The sequence below is a fragment of the Dunckerocampus dactyliophorus genome, chromosome 16 (assembly GCF_027744805.1).
Source record: "Dunckerocampus dactyliophorus isolate RoL2022-P2 chromosome 16, RoL_Ddac_1.1, whole genome shotgun sequence".
NCBI lineage: Eukaryota > Metazoa > Chordata > Actinopteri > Syngnathiformes > Syngnathidae > Dunckerocampus > Dunckerocampus dactyliophorus.
The window spans coordinates 235,561-255,242 of record NC_072834.1 but is presented as its reverse complement, the minus strand read 5'-3'; the positions used below and the strand labels follow the sequence as shown (position 1 = coordinate 255,242).

Here is a 19,682-nt window from a genome sequence, read left to right as displayed (position 1 = left end):
TCAGGCGCACCAGTATATACTGTGCCCTGCACCCACTACATTTAAAGAGGAAATAAAAAATGTGCACATATATACAGCTAGGCTGCACCGCACTGGCCTATAAGCCGCAGGTGTCCGTGGGATACTTAGTACACAGAAAGAAACATGCTGGACCTGACACCACCACTGGGTTTTTATTTCTGAGTTTGTAAACGTTAACGCTAGGTGTGGACGTTCCTTTTTACGACGTTGCTATGTGGAATCAATGCACCACTTTACTTTGTACTTTGAAGTTCCAGTAATGCTTAAAAGAACCAAACTAGTCAATGTTCCATGTTGTCATGAATGTACGTGTTACTACATGCTCACAGCATGGATAGAAAACCATAAAACCTTTTCGGAGGTGTTTTCATAGTGGTCTTTCTAGGCGGCCTAGGTGCACTACTGAGCTGTCTCTTTCTATCTGTTTTTTATCTTTAGAAGGCACAGAAAAGAGAGACGTGTGTGTTCCTGCCTCACATAAGGATTGTGGATGATTCCATAAAGAGTGCAATAGTCCTTCTAAAAGTGTGTAAAAATAGTAATCCCAGCATTTACAGAGCTTCACTTTTGCTCTTAAACACTCCCAACGCTTAGTCGCAGAGGAGGTTAGGTCAACCAAAGGGGTTCCTGGTTTCTTCTAAGGATACCTGCTGGCTCACAGCATGATGCACTAACCAGTCCAAATAGGATTCTACCACGCTGTCAGACAATGGGTTAAAGCTGATGACTTATTTAAAAGATTCATCTATAATTGAGTAAAGCTTTCATAGGAGGGGGAGTCCCTGTGGGGCGTGCAAGGCAAAGAGACATAAGGCCATAGACTGTCCCACCCTATAAATAACAAGCCTGCTAAGGGTACATATAGCCAGTACATTGAATGCACCCTTTGCCACTTACTTTCACTGCTAGCATTTATTTACATTCTTTGATGTAGTTCTAGTTTTCTAGTTATAAATTGTTCTATTGGAAACATTTCCTGTACCAGTTTACCTGCAATTAAAGTAAGTTGAGAGACAAACAGATGAGCTTATTTGAACCAGGAATAGTATTGACTGGGAGTGTATTTGGGTTTTATGAAATACATGTGATGTACCAGACTCGGCTGTAGCTCATCTGTCCGTGTGTGCCGGTTTACTAGACTGGAAGAAGAAGAGGAAATGTATGGGACTTGGGACTCTCATATCTGTCAGATGAATTAGTCACATACGCCTGAGTCCACTGGGATCCCTCGATTTGCACACGCTGTCAGCCATGACGGACCCCAACTGACACGAGCAGTAGAAAGACGTGCTTCCACATGAAGATGACTTTTTGGTTTTGATGGCCGTGCAACATTCCAACCACAAATACTACTCTGTCCATATACAGGTATTATACAGGTATTGTTGTCTTGTTTGTTATGCATACAGTGTAAAAAGCCAGAATGTGTTCTCTTTTGAAACTAAAACACACACCTGGTCCTGTTTAAACTGTGACATTAAAGGAAAACTGCTCTTTTTGGGGGAATTTTGCCCACAATCCTTATGTGAGACATGAACACACACGTCTTTCTCTTTTCTGTGCCTTCTAAAGATACAGTATAAAAACGGATAAAAAAATAAGCAGCTCATCAATGCATGTCATGGGACACACCTATTCCACCTATTAAAAAAAACCTTTGGTCATTTTCTATCCATGCTGTGGACATCTACTTGTAGTAACAGGTACATTCATCATAACATGGAATATTTGTAGTATTTTGGGAACTACCTTCCTGGATGCATTGATTTCACATAGCAACATAAAAAGGAACGCTACACATAGCGGCGGCCGCTCCAATATGTAGCGTTACCTTTGGCTAGTGGTCTGAGGCATTATGAGCGAGTGTGTGGTGGAGCTAGTCACTAGCCGGCTAGTAGCTCGCTAGCTGTGGTGTGGTGAGGTGTCACTACACCAGTAACGTAGTTCTTTGGCGTAACAATGTTAATAAGAATAATAATAACAATGTTGGTGTAGCTTGGTTCATATGCAGCTCACATTATGGAAATGGTGCCTTCTTGGTGCTTTTTGGAGGGTTTTTTTTTTCAGAAGGCTTTATAGGCAGAATAGGTGCATCCCATTACATGCATTCTTAGCTGTCTCTTTTTAGCTGTTTTTATATCTTTAGAAGGCACAGAAAAGAGAAAGACGTGTGTTCATGTCTCATAAGGATTGTGGATGATGGCCAACACTTTTCCCTTTAAGGCTGAAAGTACAGTATAGTGCTGTTATGTATTGCAGTACACTTGTGACCCTTCAGTCCATACAAATGCATGGAAGATAGGCATTGACACATCTTGAAAGAGATGGAGGTCCTGTGGTGAGGAGAAGATTGTTAGCGGAATTAGGGAAATGTTTGTTGTGCTCATCCAAGTGGAGGGAAAAGCAGCATCTGAAAGAGAGGTGGACGGAAGTAAAAGAGTTTGTTAGGTTGGCTGGCCAAGCTGATGGTGGGCAGAAAACGACCAAGAACAAGCACCTGTTTGCTGCTTAGAAGGGCGGTCTTTGACTAAGGAGTTTCATAGTCCAATCTGATGCATGAATAAAAAAAAGATAATTAGTAAAATAATCAAACCATTCAAATAAAGGATGAAGTATTAAGAAGTACTATAGGAATGAAAAGGTTCTATTTCATACGTGGTTGTGTTTACTACCAGTCTTGGTTTCAACATTTCCTCAAATGGCAGAAGTATCGAATATGTATCGAATGTTGAAAGACCCACCGTGTCGTACTTCCACGCTTGTAAAGTCGCCAGACTAAGACTAAGAGTGTGATAAAGTGTGCGTGTGTATGTGTGTGTGTGTGTGTGTGTGTGTGTGTGTGTGTGTGTGTGTGTAAAAGAGTGTTTGGAAGTCAAGTCCAAGCTACAGCCTGACTGCAGTACAGAATATGTGCACAGTCTTAGTTCTGTAAACTACTGACTTTTTTTTTTTTGGAAGTTGTCTATTTATTTTTCATTTCACTTAGTTGGTGGGTGTTTTGGCAAAGCTTTTTTTGTAACAATTCTATTTAGTGAGATGATTTTCTTATTTGAGTGATGGACGGTTTACCTCACTGTCTTTTTTTTGGCACGTTACTGTTTATTTTACTGTTGTATCTCATTTAAATTTTTTTTTTTTTTTTGACGTGTTCGAAATAAACTTCAGTGTGTTCCAGGCGTAAGGACAGGAAGTGATTTCGGGGGTCCAAATTGAGTTTGAGCTGGATTATGGCCGCAACATTATCCCATGTTGTTGTTGTTGTTGTTGTTGTTGTAAAAGCCTGTTGCTCCAGCAATCATGCGTGGGCTGGTATGGTTCACCTACTGCCACCTATTGACCGATGTAGAATGCAGCATATTACAATTTGAATGGGTCTTCTTAATACTTTAAATATGCATATGTTTTTTTTTTTTTTTACTAATAGGCCGTATTCAACCACAAACCAGAATGATTTATTAATAAATATATTTGTAAAACCGTGATAGTGTGATTCTTATTACAAATACAACAGAAAGGGTGCTTCCAAAAAGAGAGGCTTATGTAAGAAAATAACAGGTTATACAACATTCCCATTTGGCTTCTCTCTGAAGCACTGCTGAATGCTAAAATCAGCCTACGGATGTGGGGAATGAATACTGCCAGTAATCTGCTGGTCCTGACAGGAGGAGTAATGGTTGGAGAGCAGCAGCAGCGGCGGCAGGAGAGGTGTGTAAATATGCGAGTGCAGCGTGTGAAGCCACGCCTCCTGATTCACAGCAATAATGACGTGCATACGACCCGCCCGTCGTCGTACCATACTGTCACCCTTGCGGAGGACGTGCACACTCTGGTGCCTTGACACACACTGGCAGCCACTCACTGACGGGACACGTAGTCTGCATCAGAAACACACATGCACACACACACATGGAGATACAGTCCTGCATAAAAGAAGACCTGTAGTGGGAAAGAAGAATAGGAAGAATTGGATATTCCTTCTGGTTCTCCCTGGCTGTGACTGAGTGGCGGTGATTGTGGATGCTGAACAAATGCGACCCCGCTGACACCCCCCACACACATACATCACTCCCCCGCAGCCACGGATTGTTGGATTAGTCTTCTGTGGGAGTCGGGGATTGGACCAACATGGGGAACCAAGCGGGGAGACAGGAGGAAACCGAGACAGGTCTGCTTCTGTTGTACGTTTGTCTGCCGCTGTTGGTGTTTGTGTGCTTAGACTGGAGCCGACTAACATGTCATGTGTTTCACACGAGTGCTGATAATGGCAACCCATGGAAAGCCCTGAAATGTTTGTAAGGTCTGTTCTTGTGACGTGAATTATGTGAGCATGGCTGTCTTCAGGACATCTCTATGCAGCAACGAGGATTTGGCTCACATGAAATTAGTCTGAGAATCAGCATAAGATGATCATCAGTCTGTCTTGCATCCTCCCACTGCCTTGAGCCCAATGTGCCTGCACAAGATCACTCAGCGGGGGGGTCACGAGACAAGGCCATACATGAGATTGGGTCGACGAGACGAGACGTGACGAGACGAGATTTTAACATTACTTTTAAGAAAAGTACAATGAAAAAATATCCAAAATAGATGACGATATATTGCAATCCACTAATTTACTTTCTACGACATTACACTCTCCTGAACTGTGTGTTATGCTAGCGGCCCCGCCTCCACCCACTGAGACAAAGAGACTGGATGAGTGACAGAAGGGCTCACTCCGTTCATGCCGTTGTTCTATGGAACAAACGTGTCAAGGTGCTGAAAGCAATGCACAGAGTGAACTCTCTTCCTGCCTGTTTGGAGGAAAACATGTTGATTATGCACTTCATTTTCATTTATTGCGGGATGAATTCATGAATTTATTATCATCCCAGGCCTAGCGCCCACAAGACACTTTTTTTTCTTGTCAGGGTTTAATCTCGCGAGATCTTGTGACACCCCTGCTCTCAGCTGCAACTTATTGCTCGTCACAAGGGCTTTTTGAAGCAAAATGCTCTCACTCTGTGGTGTCAGGCCCATGTCAAGAACACGGCAAAACATTTCTGTAGTAAACAACATCTACGGCAAGTTCTATGTGCTCTGCCATATTTAGTGAAGATGTGCCTCGTTGTCTCCTCTTATGCAAACAGCAGCAAACGCCTACAAACTCAACTAGAAGTAAAGATAGTGGCACACACACACACACACACCTCAGTAGCATGTTTTAAAAACAATCAGTGATGTGGCATTTGTTTTTTGCAGACCCATTACTCTAACCAGTTAGTCCATTAGCTAACCAGTTAGTACATACACTATACTATACTATACTATACTATACTATACTATACTATACTATACTATCTGCTATACTACACTATATGTTATACTGTATGCTATACTATATACTATACTATATAATATATTATATACTATACTATGTAATATACTATACTATATAATATACTGTATGCTATACTATATGCTATACTATATACTATATGCTATACTATATACTATGCTATATAATATACTATTGTATATAGTATAATATACTATATATATACTATATATTATATACTATACTATACTATACTACTATACTATCTGCTATACCACATATTATACTGTATGCTATACTATATACAGTACTATATACTGTACTATGCTATACTATATACTATACTACATAATATACTATACTATATAATATACTATATGCTATGCTATACTATATGCTATACTATACTATATAATATACTATATGCTATGCTATACTATATGCTATACTATACTATATAATATACTCTATGCTATATAATATACTATACTATATAATATACTATACTATCTGCTATACTACATATACTGTATGCTATACTATATACAGTACTATATACTGTACTATGCTAGACTATATACTTTACTATATAATATAATATACTATACTATCTGCTATACTACATATTATACTGTATGCTATACTATGTACAGTACTATATACTGTACTATGCTAGACTATATACTATACTATATAATATACTATACTATATAATATACTATAGTATACTATATACTATACTTTGTAATATACTATACTATATAATATACTATATGCTATGCTATACTATATGCTATACTATATACTATGCTATATAATATACAATACTATATAATATACTATACTATGTAATATACTATACTATATAATATACTATATGCTATACTATATACTATGCTATATAATATACTATACTATATAATATACTATACTATGTAATATACTATACTATATGCTATACTATACTATATAATATACTATATGCTATACTATATACTATGCTATATAATATACTATACTATATAATATACTATACTATGTAATATACTATACTATATGCTATACTATACTATATAATATACTATATGCTATACTATATACTATGCTATATAATATACTATACTATATAATATACTACACTATCTGCTATACTACATATTATACTGTATGCTATACTATATACAGTACTATATACTGTACTATGCTAGACTATATACTATACTATATAATATACTATACTATACTATATAATATACTATAGTATACTATATACTATACTTTGTAATATACTATACTATATAATATACTATATGCTATGCTATACTATATACTATGCTATATAATATACTATACTATGTAATATACTATACTATATGCTATACTATACTATATAATATACTATATGCTATACTATATACTATGCTATATAATATACTATACTATATAATATACTATACTATGTAATATACTATACTATCTGCTATACTATATGCTACACTATACTTAAATTTCTTCTATCCACATGGAAACGTTGTCAGGTGAAAAGGTCAAAGTGTTTGATGGTTTCAGCCTCTCACCCACATGGAAATTGCTTTCTGGGCCGCCCTGAAAAACACCGGCTTGTGGTTTTGGTGTAGATGGCCAAACCGCTGTTTTTCAGAAAGGAGGACGTCACCGACCCGTTGCCGTCACATGACCAGAAGTACGCTTTGACGACTAGCCAACATAATATCAGAATATTCACCCCAGTCCGACTCTTGACCTCTATTATTGTTTTGCCATGAGATATTTGTTGAATTCAAGTGTTTCTCACCTTACTAACCCAAAGTAGAGCCAAAAGTGCCAGCATTTTGATAAAGAAGGGGAGAAACACTATTGAAATTAAGAAATGACTCCTGACAAAACATGAATGTGGTCTTAATGTCGCTGCCACATCGTGTCACGTCTTCAATGAAAAGTACCTTCAGTGTTCGTTAATTCCTCATTTATATTCATTTAAATAGTTTTATGCTTGTAAGACCATAATTGTAAATCTATAAAAATGTGTTAACTTTTGAGAGTCAACCGCTGATGACATCATAGACGGGTGACAACATGGTGGACTTACGATTGTGCTTGCCGTTTTGTTAGCAAGCTAAGGATGTTTTGTGATAAAAATACATTGAGAACACAGTTGGACTCACGCAGTTTATTAATAACACGACAAAATGCCTGCCATATTGTACGCTAACTGAAGCAAAAATGTTGCCGTAAATGTTCAACGTTAACTGAAAACATAGTACAGTATGTACTGCTATACTGTAGTATAGCATAGTAAAGTTGTGGTCTTGCATAGAGAGCCTTTCCTGTACTGTGTGATGGCTGGTGATAGTGTAAGCTTTGTGCTACAGTGATAAGTCATCATCACAAGCACTGAGCCTTTCTGTCTCCACACTCGCTAGCCAGCTAACACTGTAGTCTGTGGTCAGCATGCTGTCAGCTGTTGATGAATTGACACTAAATTATAGTCCATTAACAGTGTTTCTATTTTCAGGACTGCTGTTTTGCCTATTGCAACAGTGTGGGCCCCAAAAAATGAAAAGTTTAAACGTTTTTGTCTAGTGAGGTAAATTAGGTTGTACGGACTTTCTCGTGGTCAAATAGGCATGGTTTGATAGGAGCTGTAATATTTCAAAGTAGCCTAAGTTGGGGACCAGTGGAGTATTTTATTATGTTGTCTTTGGAATGCCAGAGTTTTTTTTTCTTGGTTGCCGCAAGTATAGCAGCAATACAACGTCAAGTTATTGGATTTATTTGCCCAGATGGTTCAAAATACAAGCTTTGGATGTGTATCAAATGTTTTCAGTGACATTGTAATAGCCTTTTGGTTGTTGTTGCGAAAACAGTCAGTATCTGGTGTGACCACCATTGACCACCATTTGCCTGAACTACTGTCTATCCCTCGCAATATCATCATGCTTAATTGGTTCCAGACCTGACCGCGATAAGCGAATATCTATGAAGTAGAATTCAATATTAATAAATGGAATATTTTAGTTGTGTTTTTGATCTGGTGGTTATGATTTTTACCATTGTTAGAGCCCTCTAGAGCTCTGAGCTGTGTCAATTGCCAGCTTTCCCGCTGCAGTTCCCTCAGTTTTGCAAAATAAGCACGGTGTATCTCCGTCCATCTATTTTCTATGCCGATTATCCTGACTAGGGTTGCGGGTATGCTGGAGCCTATCCCAGCTGACTTTGGGCGAGAGGCGGGGTACTCCCTGAACTGGTCGCCACCCAATCGCAGGGCAAGTGTAGACAAACAACCATTCACACTCACATTCATACCTATGGACAATTTAGAGTCACCAATGAAGCTAACATGCATGTTTTTGGACTGTGGGAGGAAGCCGGAGTACCCGAAGAAAACCCACGCACGCATGGGGAGAACATGCAAACTCCACACAGAGATGCCCAACAGAGATTTGAAGCCAGATCTTCCCGATCTCCTGACTGTGTGGCCAACATGCTAACCACTCGGTGGTTTACTGTATGTCCACTTGTCTCTCTCAGAAGCACAACAGTAGGAGACCCAATTGATTGCATACCACCTATACACTAAAGGAATGATTGTTAAACTTCATTTGTATTGGTAAAATATGACCCGCCTTTTTCAACTTTGAATGTAGATAAGTAACTAGTGCACATTTGGTGTATACAGTGTCTACTGTATTTGTCATGCATGGCCCAAAGGAGTTATGCTTGTAAACGAGTGTTTTTTTAACGGCCCGTTGAAATGCATTTCTGGCTAATATTTGATCAGTCTCATCTATCTCTCGATTCCACTCGGAGGATAGGAATGTCTGTGGGTCCTAGTGTTGACCCACGTCAATAGGAAAGACCAGAAACCCAGACCACATTTTAATTTTCTGTTTTCTGCCCGCTATACTTCCTTAAACAGAAGCGAGAGGGACGATGGAGATGCAATCTTCCTTCTTCTAGACTTTGCTTTTGGTGTTGATGAAGGGACTTGAGGTGCCAGCTGGCACAGACACTCACTGTAACTCCCTCCAACCATCAGTTCATTGTGACTCTTCACTCATGACCCGTGGGTTCTGGAAATTACAGACTGTGCATACTGGCCGCCATGCACTCTCTCACCTCTAGGCTGGCAGGCATGCTGGCTGCAGTTAACTGGATGCTGCTGGACTGTGTTTTGATTAGAAAGCTCATCTTCATTAGAGAGAAGGAAGTGTACACAGTGATGACATTACTCCGATGCATTGGCTCAAGAATGGACGCCTTTGAATTACTGGGATTAAGATAGACACTTTATTTTGTTAATAGGATCATCTATGACAGGGATGACCAAAGTACGGCTCCAGGGCCATTTGCAGCTGTTTTTTTTTTTATTTAAAAAGAAAACTAAAGAAATAGGCAACAACAGCAAAAATTGAAAAATCAAGTCAATCAAAATCAAGTCAAAAGTCGTAATTTTTACAAGTAAAGTCAAAATATTATGAGGAAAAATAACATCATTTTAGTAGCATAAGGATATTAAAGAAAAAATACTTTTAATGAGAAATAAACAAAGCTGTAATTTTTGGAAAATTAAGTTGCTGAAAAAGTTTGATTTGTTTTTGAATAAAGTCAAAATATTATGGAAATAATGTCATATTCCAAGAAGAACATTTACAAGAAGAAAATTGAAATAGTTGGAACATTAATTTAAAAAAAAAAACATCAGAAATGGAAAAAAACAGCTATAATTTTCGAGACTAAAGTAAAAATATTAAGAGAAAAAGTCGTATTCTACCGAGAAAAAAAGTCACAATTTTAGGAGAATAAACTCGTATTTTGAGGACAAATAATCTAAAACCTGTCGCTCATCCCCCCTATGTTCAGGCTAAGAAAGATAAGGTTCTGGATCCTCATGTCCAAATGTAGTCGTCAGTGTCTGCCATGATTAGTAGTAGCAAACAGACACGCGCTTGACATGCCGCTTTTGTTGATGGAAGTAGCGCTAGATGGGAAATCAATGCGCCCAGGAAAGAAGTTCTGCTAATGTTTAAAATACTGTAAGTATTGCATGCTGCTAGTGCATGGTCAGAGCATGGATAGAAAGCCATAAAACCTTGTTAGAGGGCTTTGTAGTCGAAATAGGTGTGTCCCATGACGTGTGTTGTTGTGTGTTGCTCCCTCATCCTAGCTGTTTTTCTCTTTTTAGAACACAGAGAAAAGGGAGAGACGTGTGCTCATGTTTCATGATTAAGGTTGGTGGATGATGACGAGTGTTCCTTTAAATGGACCAAGCAAGAAACTTACCTGGGGTCACTGAATAAGTTAACCAAACCTGAGCGCAAGTCGGTAACACTTGGCCTTCTTTGGATTTATTCACAACTGGAGGGGATATCGCCTCTTTCAGCAATTTAACTGCCCGTTTCACTGCTTTTCTCAGATTGAACGTCTGTCTCTGAATGCTACTCTTTGTTTGGTGAAACACACATTTAATGAAGTCTACGGCGTTAATGAAGTCCATTTTCATGTATTTTGTCATGCTTGGTGTCCTCCATAGCGTTCACGTCATGTCATGGCAGTAAGAGATGATTGTAGAGCTGCAACATACTGTATGTGAGACTATATGTGAGAATATCCATTTCAGGTGTGAGGCATTTGTGTCCACACGCTGCAGTCTTCTGCTTTCTGGCCATTTGAAATCGGGCATGTGTCCTTTTATAAATTCATTATATACACTACCTATTCAAATGTCTGCTGTATATTTGCATCCTCTCGGTATGCATGTTGTCCTCATTCTGTCAGTCTTGGATACCTTGGATTGAATGTGCTGAAACCTCAGTGCTGTTTCATTTTGGCACACCCCGTTCAGTTGTTAAAGGATTTTCTTAGGATTCAGCGACGTGTGCTTTATTGTGTCTTACTATTCATGCGTGTTGTTCTAACACGTTCAAACAGTTCTATTTTTATTTAGTCCTTGCAGTAATGTCTTTTCAACTCTCCCAAAAGAACTCCCTTCTCTCTCGCTGTCAAACCCAGCTGTACGCACTGGGAATGTTAAAGAGTTTGGAACACCAGAAATTGTGCCAGTGTTGGCAGCGTCTGCCACAGCAAGGCATAGCTGGTGTAATGTGCCAAACATGCTTTAAAAATGTAACAAGGTAAATATTTCCTCTCTGAAATGGGGCGTTTATACTGTAGCTACATTTGTGTTGTAGGTGCCCTTGTCAGTGCACATATTCTGTCTGCCTTGGCTGTGGCTTTGATGCGTTGTTGCTTAATGGCGGAATGAGCTACATACATAAGAACGACCCTCAATCTCAACCACCACGTCTGCGTCACTGCTTGCTGATGAACTAAAAACGTAGACTCGTCATATACTCGTCATATACGCTATCCAGCAGCTCCCTGTTCATGCCAGCACCAGAAAACATTTGTCATAATTGAGAGAGTGTCTGGAAAACGCTTGTTCTAGTGATCTACATTAGTGCCTTTTTAAAAGCCACTGTTTGCTGTGCTGTAATGATGAATAAACACAAAGAGTAGCAGGAAGACGGTGCCTGCAGTGATGCGGACTCTGCATTGGTTTGACGTGGTAAAGAGGGAGCTGAGCCGGAATGCAAAGCTCTCAATTTACCAGTCGATCTGCATTCCTACCCCCAACCCCACTTAATAATGGGCTTTCGGTAGTGCCCGAAAGGACAACATCACGGGTACTAGGCTAAGGCTGTTGCCCCCAATACCTGGCCCTAGATAAGCAGAAGAAGTTGGATGATTATGTTCATTAATTGTCTATACCTCTTGTCCTATGCCTATCCCACCTGACTTTGGGTGAGAGGCGGGGTACACCCCGGACTGATGGCCAGCCAATGGTAGGGCACATATCGACAAAAGTCACGCACACACACGGGGAGAACAGGCAAACTCCATGCTCAACATGCTAACCACTAGGCCATCGTTATGTCCTTATTTGTTATTCATTGGCTTTGCTATTTCTTCTATCAGTTATTTGTAGTAAAGTGAAAGAATCTGAGTGAACTAGGAAGCTGCAGATGAGTTGCCCACAAGTTTTCTGAATCTTATTCACATGCATCTGTATTTTGGCACGTCACAGGTTGTCAAGCGGCCAAGAAGTCTGGTATCCCAACCCCTAGAGAAGTCCCATCTTCCATGACAAGGGACCACATCTTCCCAAGGGACCAGTTGAGGAACTCTACCTCTAAGAGGATTGTTTCTAGTGCTAGCACTTCCAGCCTCTCGACCCTGGCAAAACAAACGCGTAGTTTAACAAAGTGTCGTGGAGATGCAGAGGGCCAGGAAAAGGGCCTCCTGGAATGCCAGGTTAAAGAGTTGCTGGCTGAAGCCAAGGCTAAAGACCTGGAGATCAGCAATCTCCGCATGGAGTTGCAACGCTGCAAAAGTAAAGCCGTCACTTCCCCATTACCCTCACCTGTCTCTGTGTCACCCCAAGATCTGTCGGCAGATCAAGCTGAAAAGGATGCAGAGGCTCTTGTACTAGTTGGAGAGCTGAGAGAAAAGAATGCAAAGTTTCAAAGAGAGCTGGCGAACCTCAGGGAGGAGAACCAAGTGCTCAAGGGAAGGCTTCTGAGTTTTGAGACCTCACCACTGTTTAGCAGTCCTCCTAAACCTCTGCAGAACGGCCTGCCTTCAGAATCTAACTCTTCTGGTCCAAAACTAGATCATCTCACATCTTGCAGCCTTATTAAACCATCCGTCTCCTTCAACTCTGTGAAAGACTCACCTTCACCTGATTTGTCAGAGTTTGAGAAGATTCCACGTTCAGAATCCATAAGCAGCAGTGTCAGCGGTGATGCCACTACAGGAAGGCAGGATGTGTCCGTGCAAAGTCTAACAGAACAGATTCATAAGATGGAGGAAAACCACCATAGCACTGCTGAGGAGCTGCAAGCCACTCTGCACGAGCTGACTGACCAGCAGCAGGTGGTGCAGGAGCTGACTGCGGAGAATGAACGTCTAGCTGACGAGAAGCGTGTCTTGCAAACCTCACTTCAGCAGCAAAGAGAACATTTAGAGCTGCTGGCCCAGAAGAATGAGACACTGGCGAGCCGACTTCAGGAGCAGGCCCACGCTCAGGCCCAGAGGGAGGATGAGTTCAGGAGCGAAGGTCCTCGACTTGTTGAACTGGAGCTGAGGTACGCCGAGCTGGTTGAGAGCTCACGCTTCGAACGAGAGAAGCTGGTGAACATTCAGCAGCAGCTAACAAGCGGCCTACGAGCTCTTGAGGAGGAGCACCAGGAGGCCCAGGGCCAGGTGCGTTGCTTCCGAGAAGAGATGGACAGTCTGCACACCCAACTTAACAGGGAGCTAGAGGCCAGAGGTGAAGCTGCACAGTCTGCAGAAGAGCACAGGGCTACAGCAGATTGTCTTCGACTGGAGAACAGCAGGCTGAAGGCACAACTGGACATAGAGAGGCAAAAGGTGGGTGTCCAGTTCTCTTTGTAATTCAGCCACCCTGAACTTGAAAAAGCTTGGAAGATCATAAAGGACAACTCAACTCCGGTGCTCACACTCTGCTATTAACAGGAGCTTGACAGGTTAGGTTGATAACTTCAAATGAAATTACTGCTCAGTATAAACATTGTCCAATCAGTACGTATACGGCAGTATGTCAGAGCCAACAACAGCCATTATTAAGCCTGCAACTGACGATTATTTTCTTAGCCGATTAATCTGAGGCTTCTTGTTTCGATTCATCGAGTAATCGCTTCGGCCCTACACGGACCAAATCAATATCAACCAAAAAGAGGCAAAAACGTCCATCACGGTTTTCAGAGCTGATGTGTGTGAGTATCTGGTTTGGCCTACAACACAAAGATAATAGGTCTGCTTTCATGGACGACTAAGGAAATGAAAGAGTATTGACATTTGAGTGGCTAAAATCAGAGGAGATTTATTCATTTTTAATAACAAAAAAAAAATAAATGAATGAATACCAAAATAGTTAATTGGATTCATGGATTAGTTGTTGCAGCTCTAGCCATTACATGCCAGTGGTCTCTCCGGTTTGCACGCTTCCTTTTTCTACTAATTGCATTACTACAAAGTTATGAAATCAGTCGCATGGTTCTCATCGTATTAGTATCATATTAGTATCATGATTATGAAGGATGTGCATTGATAGCATCGTTATCACCATAGGCATCCTCAGCTTTGATAACGATCCGTGCTGTCGTGTAGTGTTTAGCATTTAACTGCATTTTTTTCAGATAGCTCAAAGCCTAGCTGTGGGTGAAGTGAAGACCATGCAGAATGGCGGTGATTGTACTGAGCTGCAGAACCTACTGAAGACCGCCCACGGTGAGAGAGACCGACTGAGGCAGGAACTGACGGAGCTGAAGAAGGAGCTGCTGCAAGCCCGAGCTGAGACTGAAGACGCACAAGCCAGCATGTCCAAGGTTAAGTGGGTGCTTTTTTTCATGTAACGATGTGTGATTTATTACTTTAATGTTGCATATCCCTTTTACTGTAGTCGTTTTTTTTAAACAATGTTTGGATATGCGACTTTTTGGTTAAGAGCTTTTACCACTGATGTGACCGAGTAGGCCCGAGGACGTTCTTACGATCCCGGGGAACATAACATATTTAATGAGGACACAGGAGGCAGGAAAATCAAGTCACCAAAGTTTGTTGATAAACAAACTTAAAAAAAAAAAAAATTAAACCCCTTCCCTTGCCTAAAGAAAAATTTCTGACATGCAGCCACCCCCAAAAAAAACAAAAGGAGGGTGAGGTGAACAGGCCAACCCCCCTAACCAAGAAAAAAGACTCCTTTCTCCCACACCTGAACAAAACCAAAAGCGAAAACAGGACAGCCGGTCACACCGGGACAAACGAGAACTAAAAACTAACAGGAGAAAAAAAAGCCAGGCTGCTGCTCAGCGTCTTGCCGTCAGCCAGAGAGAAGCAGCTGAGTTTCCTGGAGCATGACAAGGCAGGAACAAGACAACGGCAGCACGAGCAGAGCAGGGAGGAGCAGGGCAGAGCACACCTGCACAACCAAAGGGGTAACGCACACACAAAAAAAGTACCCACTCAATGGGATTGGGAAAACCTCCATCCATCTACCCCTGTTCAGGGTGTTTGGGTGGGGGTGTTAGTGTAAGTGCCCATCCCTAGCAGACATCGACGTGGCCATCAACTGCCCCCGTCCATACACATCCTAAACTCAAACTGTGCACACAGGTGGAGGCCAAAGACCAGCAGGTCCAGGAGAGAGCCGAGATAAGGGAACAGGAGCTCAGCAGTCGAGTGAGCGCTTTGGAGGAGGCGGGCTTCCAGGCGGACAAACAGGTGAAGGAGATGAAGGAGACCATCTTCGAACTGGAGGACCAGGTGGAGCAGCAGCGGGCCATCAACCTTCACACCAATCAAACTGTCCTGGACTTGGAGAGTATGTTGTATTTGATGTAGGTCTTGGTGGTATACTGTATCATGTAAGCTGCATGGTCTTGTCAGGGAGGTTTGCAGCTTTCATCGTTACAATTTGTTTGATTGCATCCCATCACTCCCTTCCCTTCCCAGTAGTCAGTAGTCATGGAAGCCAGGTGGATACACGCTAGTCCCACTTCCTCCCACTGGCTAATATTACTCTTTTGTAGGAGATTATACTTGCTTTAGTTACAGTTACAGTAACTCAGGAATACTGTGAGTACGTCGTCCACTGTAACTTGTAATCAAAGGACCTCTACAATGTCATTGCAGATCTTGTTAAAAAGCTACAGGTGCAGAAAGCGGACGCAGACCGAAAACTGAAAGTTTTTAGTCGACAGATGGAGGTAAGTAAGGTGTCGGGGAGGGGGGGGTCTCTTTGACTTGGTCTGTTCTGTTTTTCTCTCATTTGCACGCTTCGTAAAGCGCAATTCTGTATTGAAGAATATTCAGAGAGCTGATGGGTTGCATGCTTTTTGAACAGAGGATGAATAAACATTACTAGCCTCTGCACACGTACGTCATGATGCATGATGCATTCTAACAGCAACCAAATGGAATTAGCCTTTTTTCAAATATGACATGTGTCCACAAACACCAACATAGGAGGACAAAGAGGAGTGGCGTCGCTTCCAGGCTGATCTCCAGACAGCAGTGGTAGTTGCCAACGACATCAAGGTGGAGGCTCAACAGGAGCTGCGTACGCTCAGAAGGCAGCTGCAGGAGGAGCAGGCTCGCAGTGCCAAGATTTCTGCTGACTTGGAGGCGCTACAAGGTGTCAGGTATGATAGCTGCTTTCCCTCCACCAATCCCGCTCCTCATGCCTTAAGCCAGGGGTGTCCGCATACTGAAAGTGCAAGGATGGGGGGCCACTTTGATATTTATATATAGAATTGTTGGCTTAAAGCCAAATCTTTGTGTTGTTATCAGTTTATCAACATTTCCACTGTTGTACCTTTTGCTCTATTTTTCCAATGTTGCCAGGGTTTTTTTTTGTTGAATTTTATTTCTGCAACATGCTGTGGGCCAATAAAAAAGAGCTGCGGGCTGCAAATGACCCCCAGGCCACACTTTGGACACCCCTGACTTAAGCTTTGTGTCTGAAGGTCCGAGCATTGCCATATTTCCATATAGCTTCATAGCGATAGGTGAAGAGGGTAGTCCCAGTAGCATTTATATCCTTCATCATCCATTTATCATGTTTTTTGGACTTTTTAAATTTGGTTTTCAGTTAGTTTACAGACGTACACTCCTGATCAATATTTTAAAACAAAAATTGCAAGAATTGACATTTTGCACTTTTGGATCTTAAGGAGGTTCTGGGTAGAAGAAATGGAAGTGAGACAAAAAAAAATCTGAGTAAGCAATTTATTGCAAACGAGCATTAAAGTGAAATAGGCTGTTCATCAGATGATCAAAAGTTTAAGATCATAGCTCAAAAACCCCCACACCCCCTAAAATACAAATAGAATGATCACAAAAGGAGTGAGTGATGAGTAGCTGTGCCTTTCTTGTTAGTCACCTCAAAAGGTGCTTTGTCTGGAACTGATGTCCATTGCTGGAAACTTCCCTTTTTTGCTGTGTTCACTGTTCCTTGGGCGGATTCTCACCGCACCGACTTTTATGGCTGATGGGCAGGCAGACACCTCATCCTCCTCCAGCCACGGAGCGCACCATACGCAACATGACGACATTTTGACAGCAGTGAGATCAAATTGTATGTTTTCAGAGCCATGACAGGTTAAATACTCACGTTTCATGCCGTCATCACACTCAGTAAGTCGCTTGTCACTTCCTTGCGCAGAACATCAGTGCAATGGTACTCAAAGGTAATAGTGATTCAAAAGCACGGGCTACGACTGTTGTGATGAGGCGATGGACGGAGATTGGCCTTTTAGAAGATGCAAACTGGATGTTGATAGACGTAATTCAGACATTTTTCAGCCGTTCCGTTCATTACGCTGTTCCATCTACCGTCCATGGCCATAAAGTTGTAATATGCCACCATATGACAATGTCTGACGTAAATATTTAGACGGCAGTATGGATCAGAGCCTTTACACTCCCCACCACCTGGCAAAGACTCTCAGACCTCACTCTCTGTCCAGTATTTCTAGGGGCTTATATTTGAGTAATATACTCTAGCTGTGTTTAAACAGAGGCTTCAGTGCTCACACGCCTCCATTATTGTGCCACTTTCAATGTGCTTCGACCCGCTGCCGTGGTGCCGTGTGCATCTACTGTATGGCTCACACTGTCTTGTTCTTGTCAGCGTGAGCAGCACAATTCCCATTGTTTGAAATGCCACTCAGGCATCATTCATAGTAGATATACAGTAGATCTGATACGCTACTGCAGTGTGAACGCTCAGGTTGTGTGTTTTGCCATGCTTAGCGAGACTTGATGAAGGTACACACTGATGTAGGCAAAATCTCTTCTTGGCATCTGAAAATGATTTTTAAAAAGCGTCAGTGAAGCGGCTCAGGGCAATGTCCGAGCACCGACATCCACCCGCACGCTCCTCGGAACAGACGTCGTCCACAAATTGCCATAGCCAAAATTCATCTGCCAAGCAGGATCATTTGGTTAAGAACATATTGACTCCCATTGCACAAAATCCTTGAAATTGCCAGAACCACACTGAGGAGAGCACACACACTTGAGCAGTCTTTACTCGTGGAAACACGGCAATGCGTGACGTCGTGCTTGCACGTCACTTCCTGAAGCTTTGCGTTGACATTTTTTTGGTAATGTGAACAACTACATAAAAAATCGTATTTTAACACAAAATCCGAATTGGGCATCATACCCTGCAGTGTGAACGTAGCCTTGGTCTCCTGGTGTCAGCTTTTAAGCCACTCTTTCATCCATGCGTCTCCTCACATGCCTAACCATCGCCGTAGTTCAAATCACTTGAAAGGATAAAGAATCGATTGCAATATGTGGGATGGTCCCGATGAACTCATGACATCAGTAGCTGTAGACGGCAGCCTAAGTCGGCCAAGATTAGCTGTTAGGCTGCGTCCGCTCCCCACCTCCAGCAGCCTCCTGTGATGCCTCACACAGATGCCCTCTGACGAGTAACGTCCAGGTGAGTTCCCTGCCCTGCTTGCCTGTCTCTCCTGGCCTCTGTGCTGCTGATGCTGCTCTCTTCTCTCCTTCCTGCAGTATCTTTGACTTGGTGTTGCCACTGCCATGTCCTTAGGCAGGCAGGAGGCACCTGCAGGACTAGCATCAATCTGCTTTGCTTGGCCTGCCTGGTTTTACACGAGTGAGCGTTGTTGCCACCTGCTGTTCTTTGTAGGAACAACTGCGTGCACGGCATGACTGGATTCAAAATCCATGCGCCCCCTCCCCCCACCTCAGATGTACCGTAGATGCATAACATTTTAGAGTCGTGCATGGAGTAGACTTGTGGTTGGGTCTTATTGAAAAATGGACAACATTAGAAGGTCTGACAATCTGCACGTTTGCTTATACATTTCTTCTTTCCTTTTTTTTAGACTTGGCCCTGGTGCATCGTTTGATACCAAGACAGCAGTGGAAGGGCACTAGTGATGTTCATTTCAGCACATTGGGGAGGCGGCACCGTTGTTGTTGATGTTGTTGTGTCATTCTAAGTCACCTACACCTGTATCATCTCTTTCATTGCATCGGCTTCCTGATGTTTGTCATGTGATCAAATATATTGTTGAACTGTGCCATGTCATTTGTGCCTTTTTAAAGCTAAGTTCAAAACGACAATCGCTTCCCATTTCACTTCCTCACTTACTGGCCTGACCGTTCAAGGAAATCTGCACTTTTTGGGATCCCAGTGTGAGGGGGGTGTTCTAGATAGCCACCTTGCGCTCTCATGGGGATAAGCTACGTTGCATATAAAGCC

General features: G+C 41.9%; 1 protein-coding gene across 2 annotated transcripts in view; it reads left to right on the top strand.

The window, feature by feature from the left end:
• The window catches only part of specc1 (sperm antigen with calponin homology and coiled-coil domains 1), a 63,855-nt gene that overhangs the window by 17,097 nt on the left and 27,076 nt on the right, over positions 1–19,682 (top strand). For both annotated transcript variants that reach the window (XM_054754061.1, XM_054754060.1), the window contains exons 4-8: positions 12,444–13,789; positions 14,578–14,766; positions 15,554–15,761; positions 16,073–16,146; positions 16,406–16,581. In XM_054754061.1, the coding sequence (XP_054610036.1) occupies positions 12,444–13,789; positions 14,578–14,766; positions 15,554–15,761; positions 16,073–16,146; positions 16,406–16,581 (1,993 nt within the window). The remainder of the gene's footprint in view (positions 1–12,443; positions 13,790–14,577; positions 14,767–15,553; positions 15,762–16,072; positions 16,147–16,405; positions 16,582–19,682) is intronic.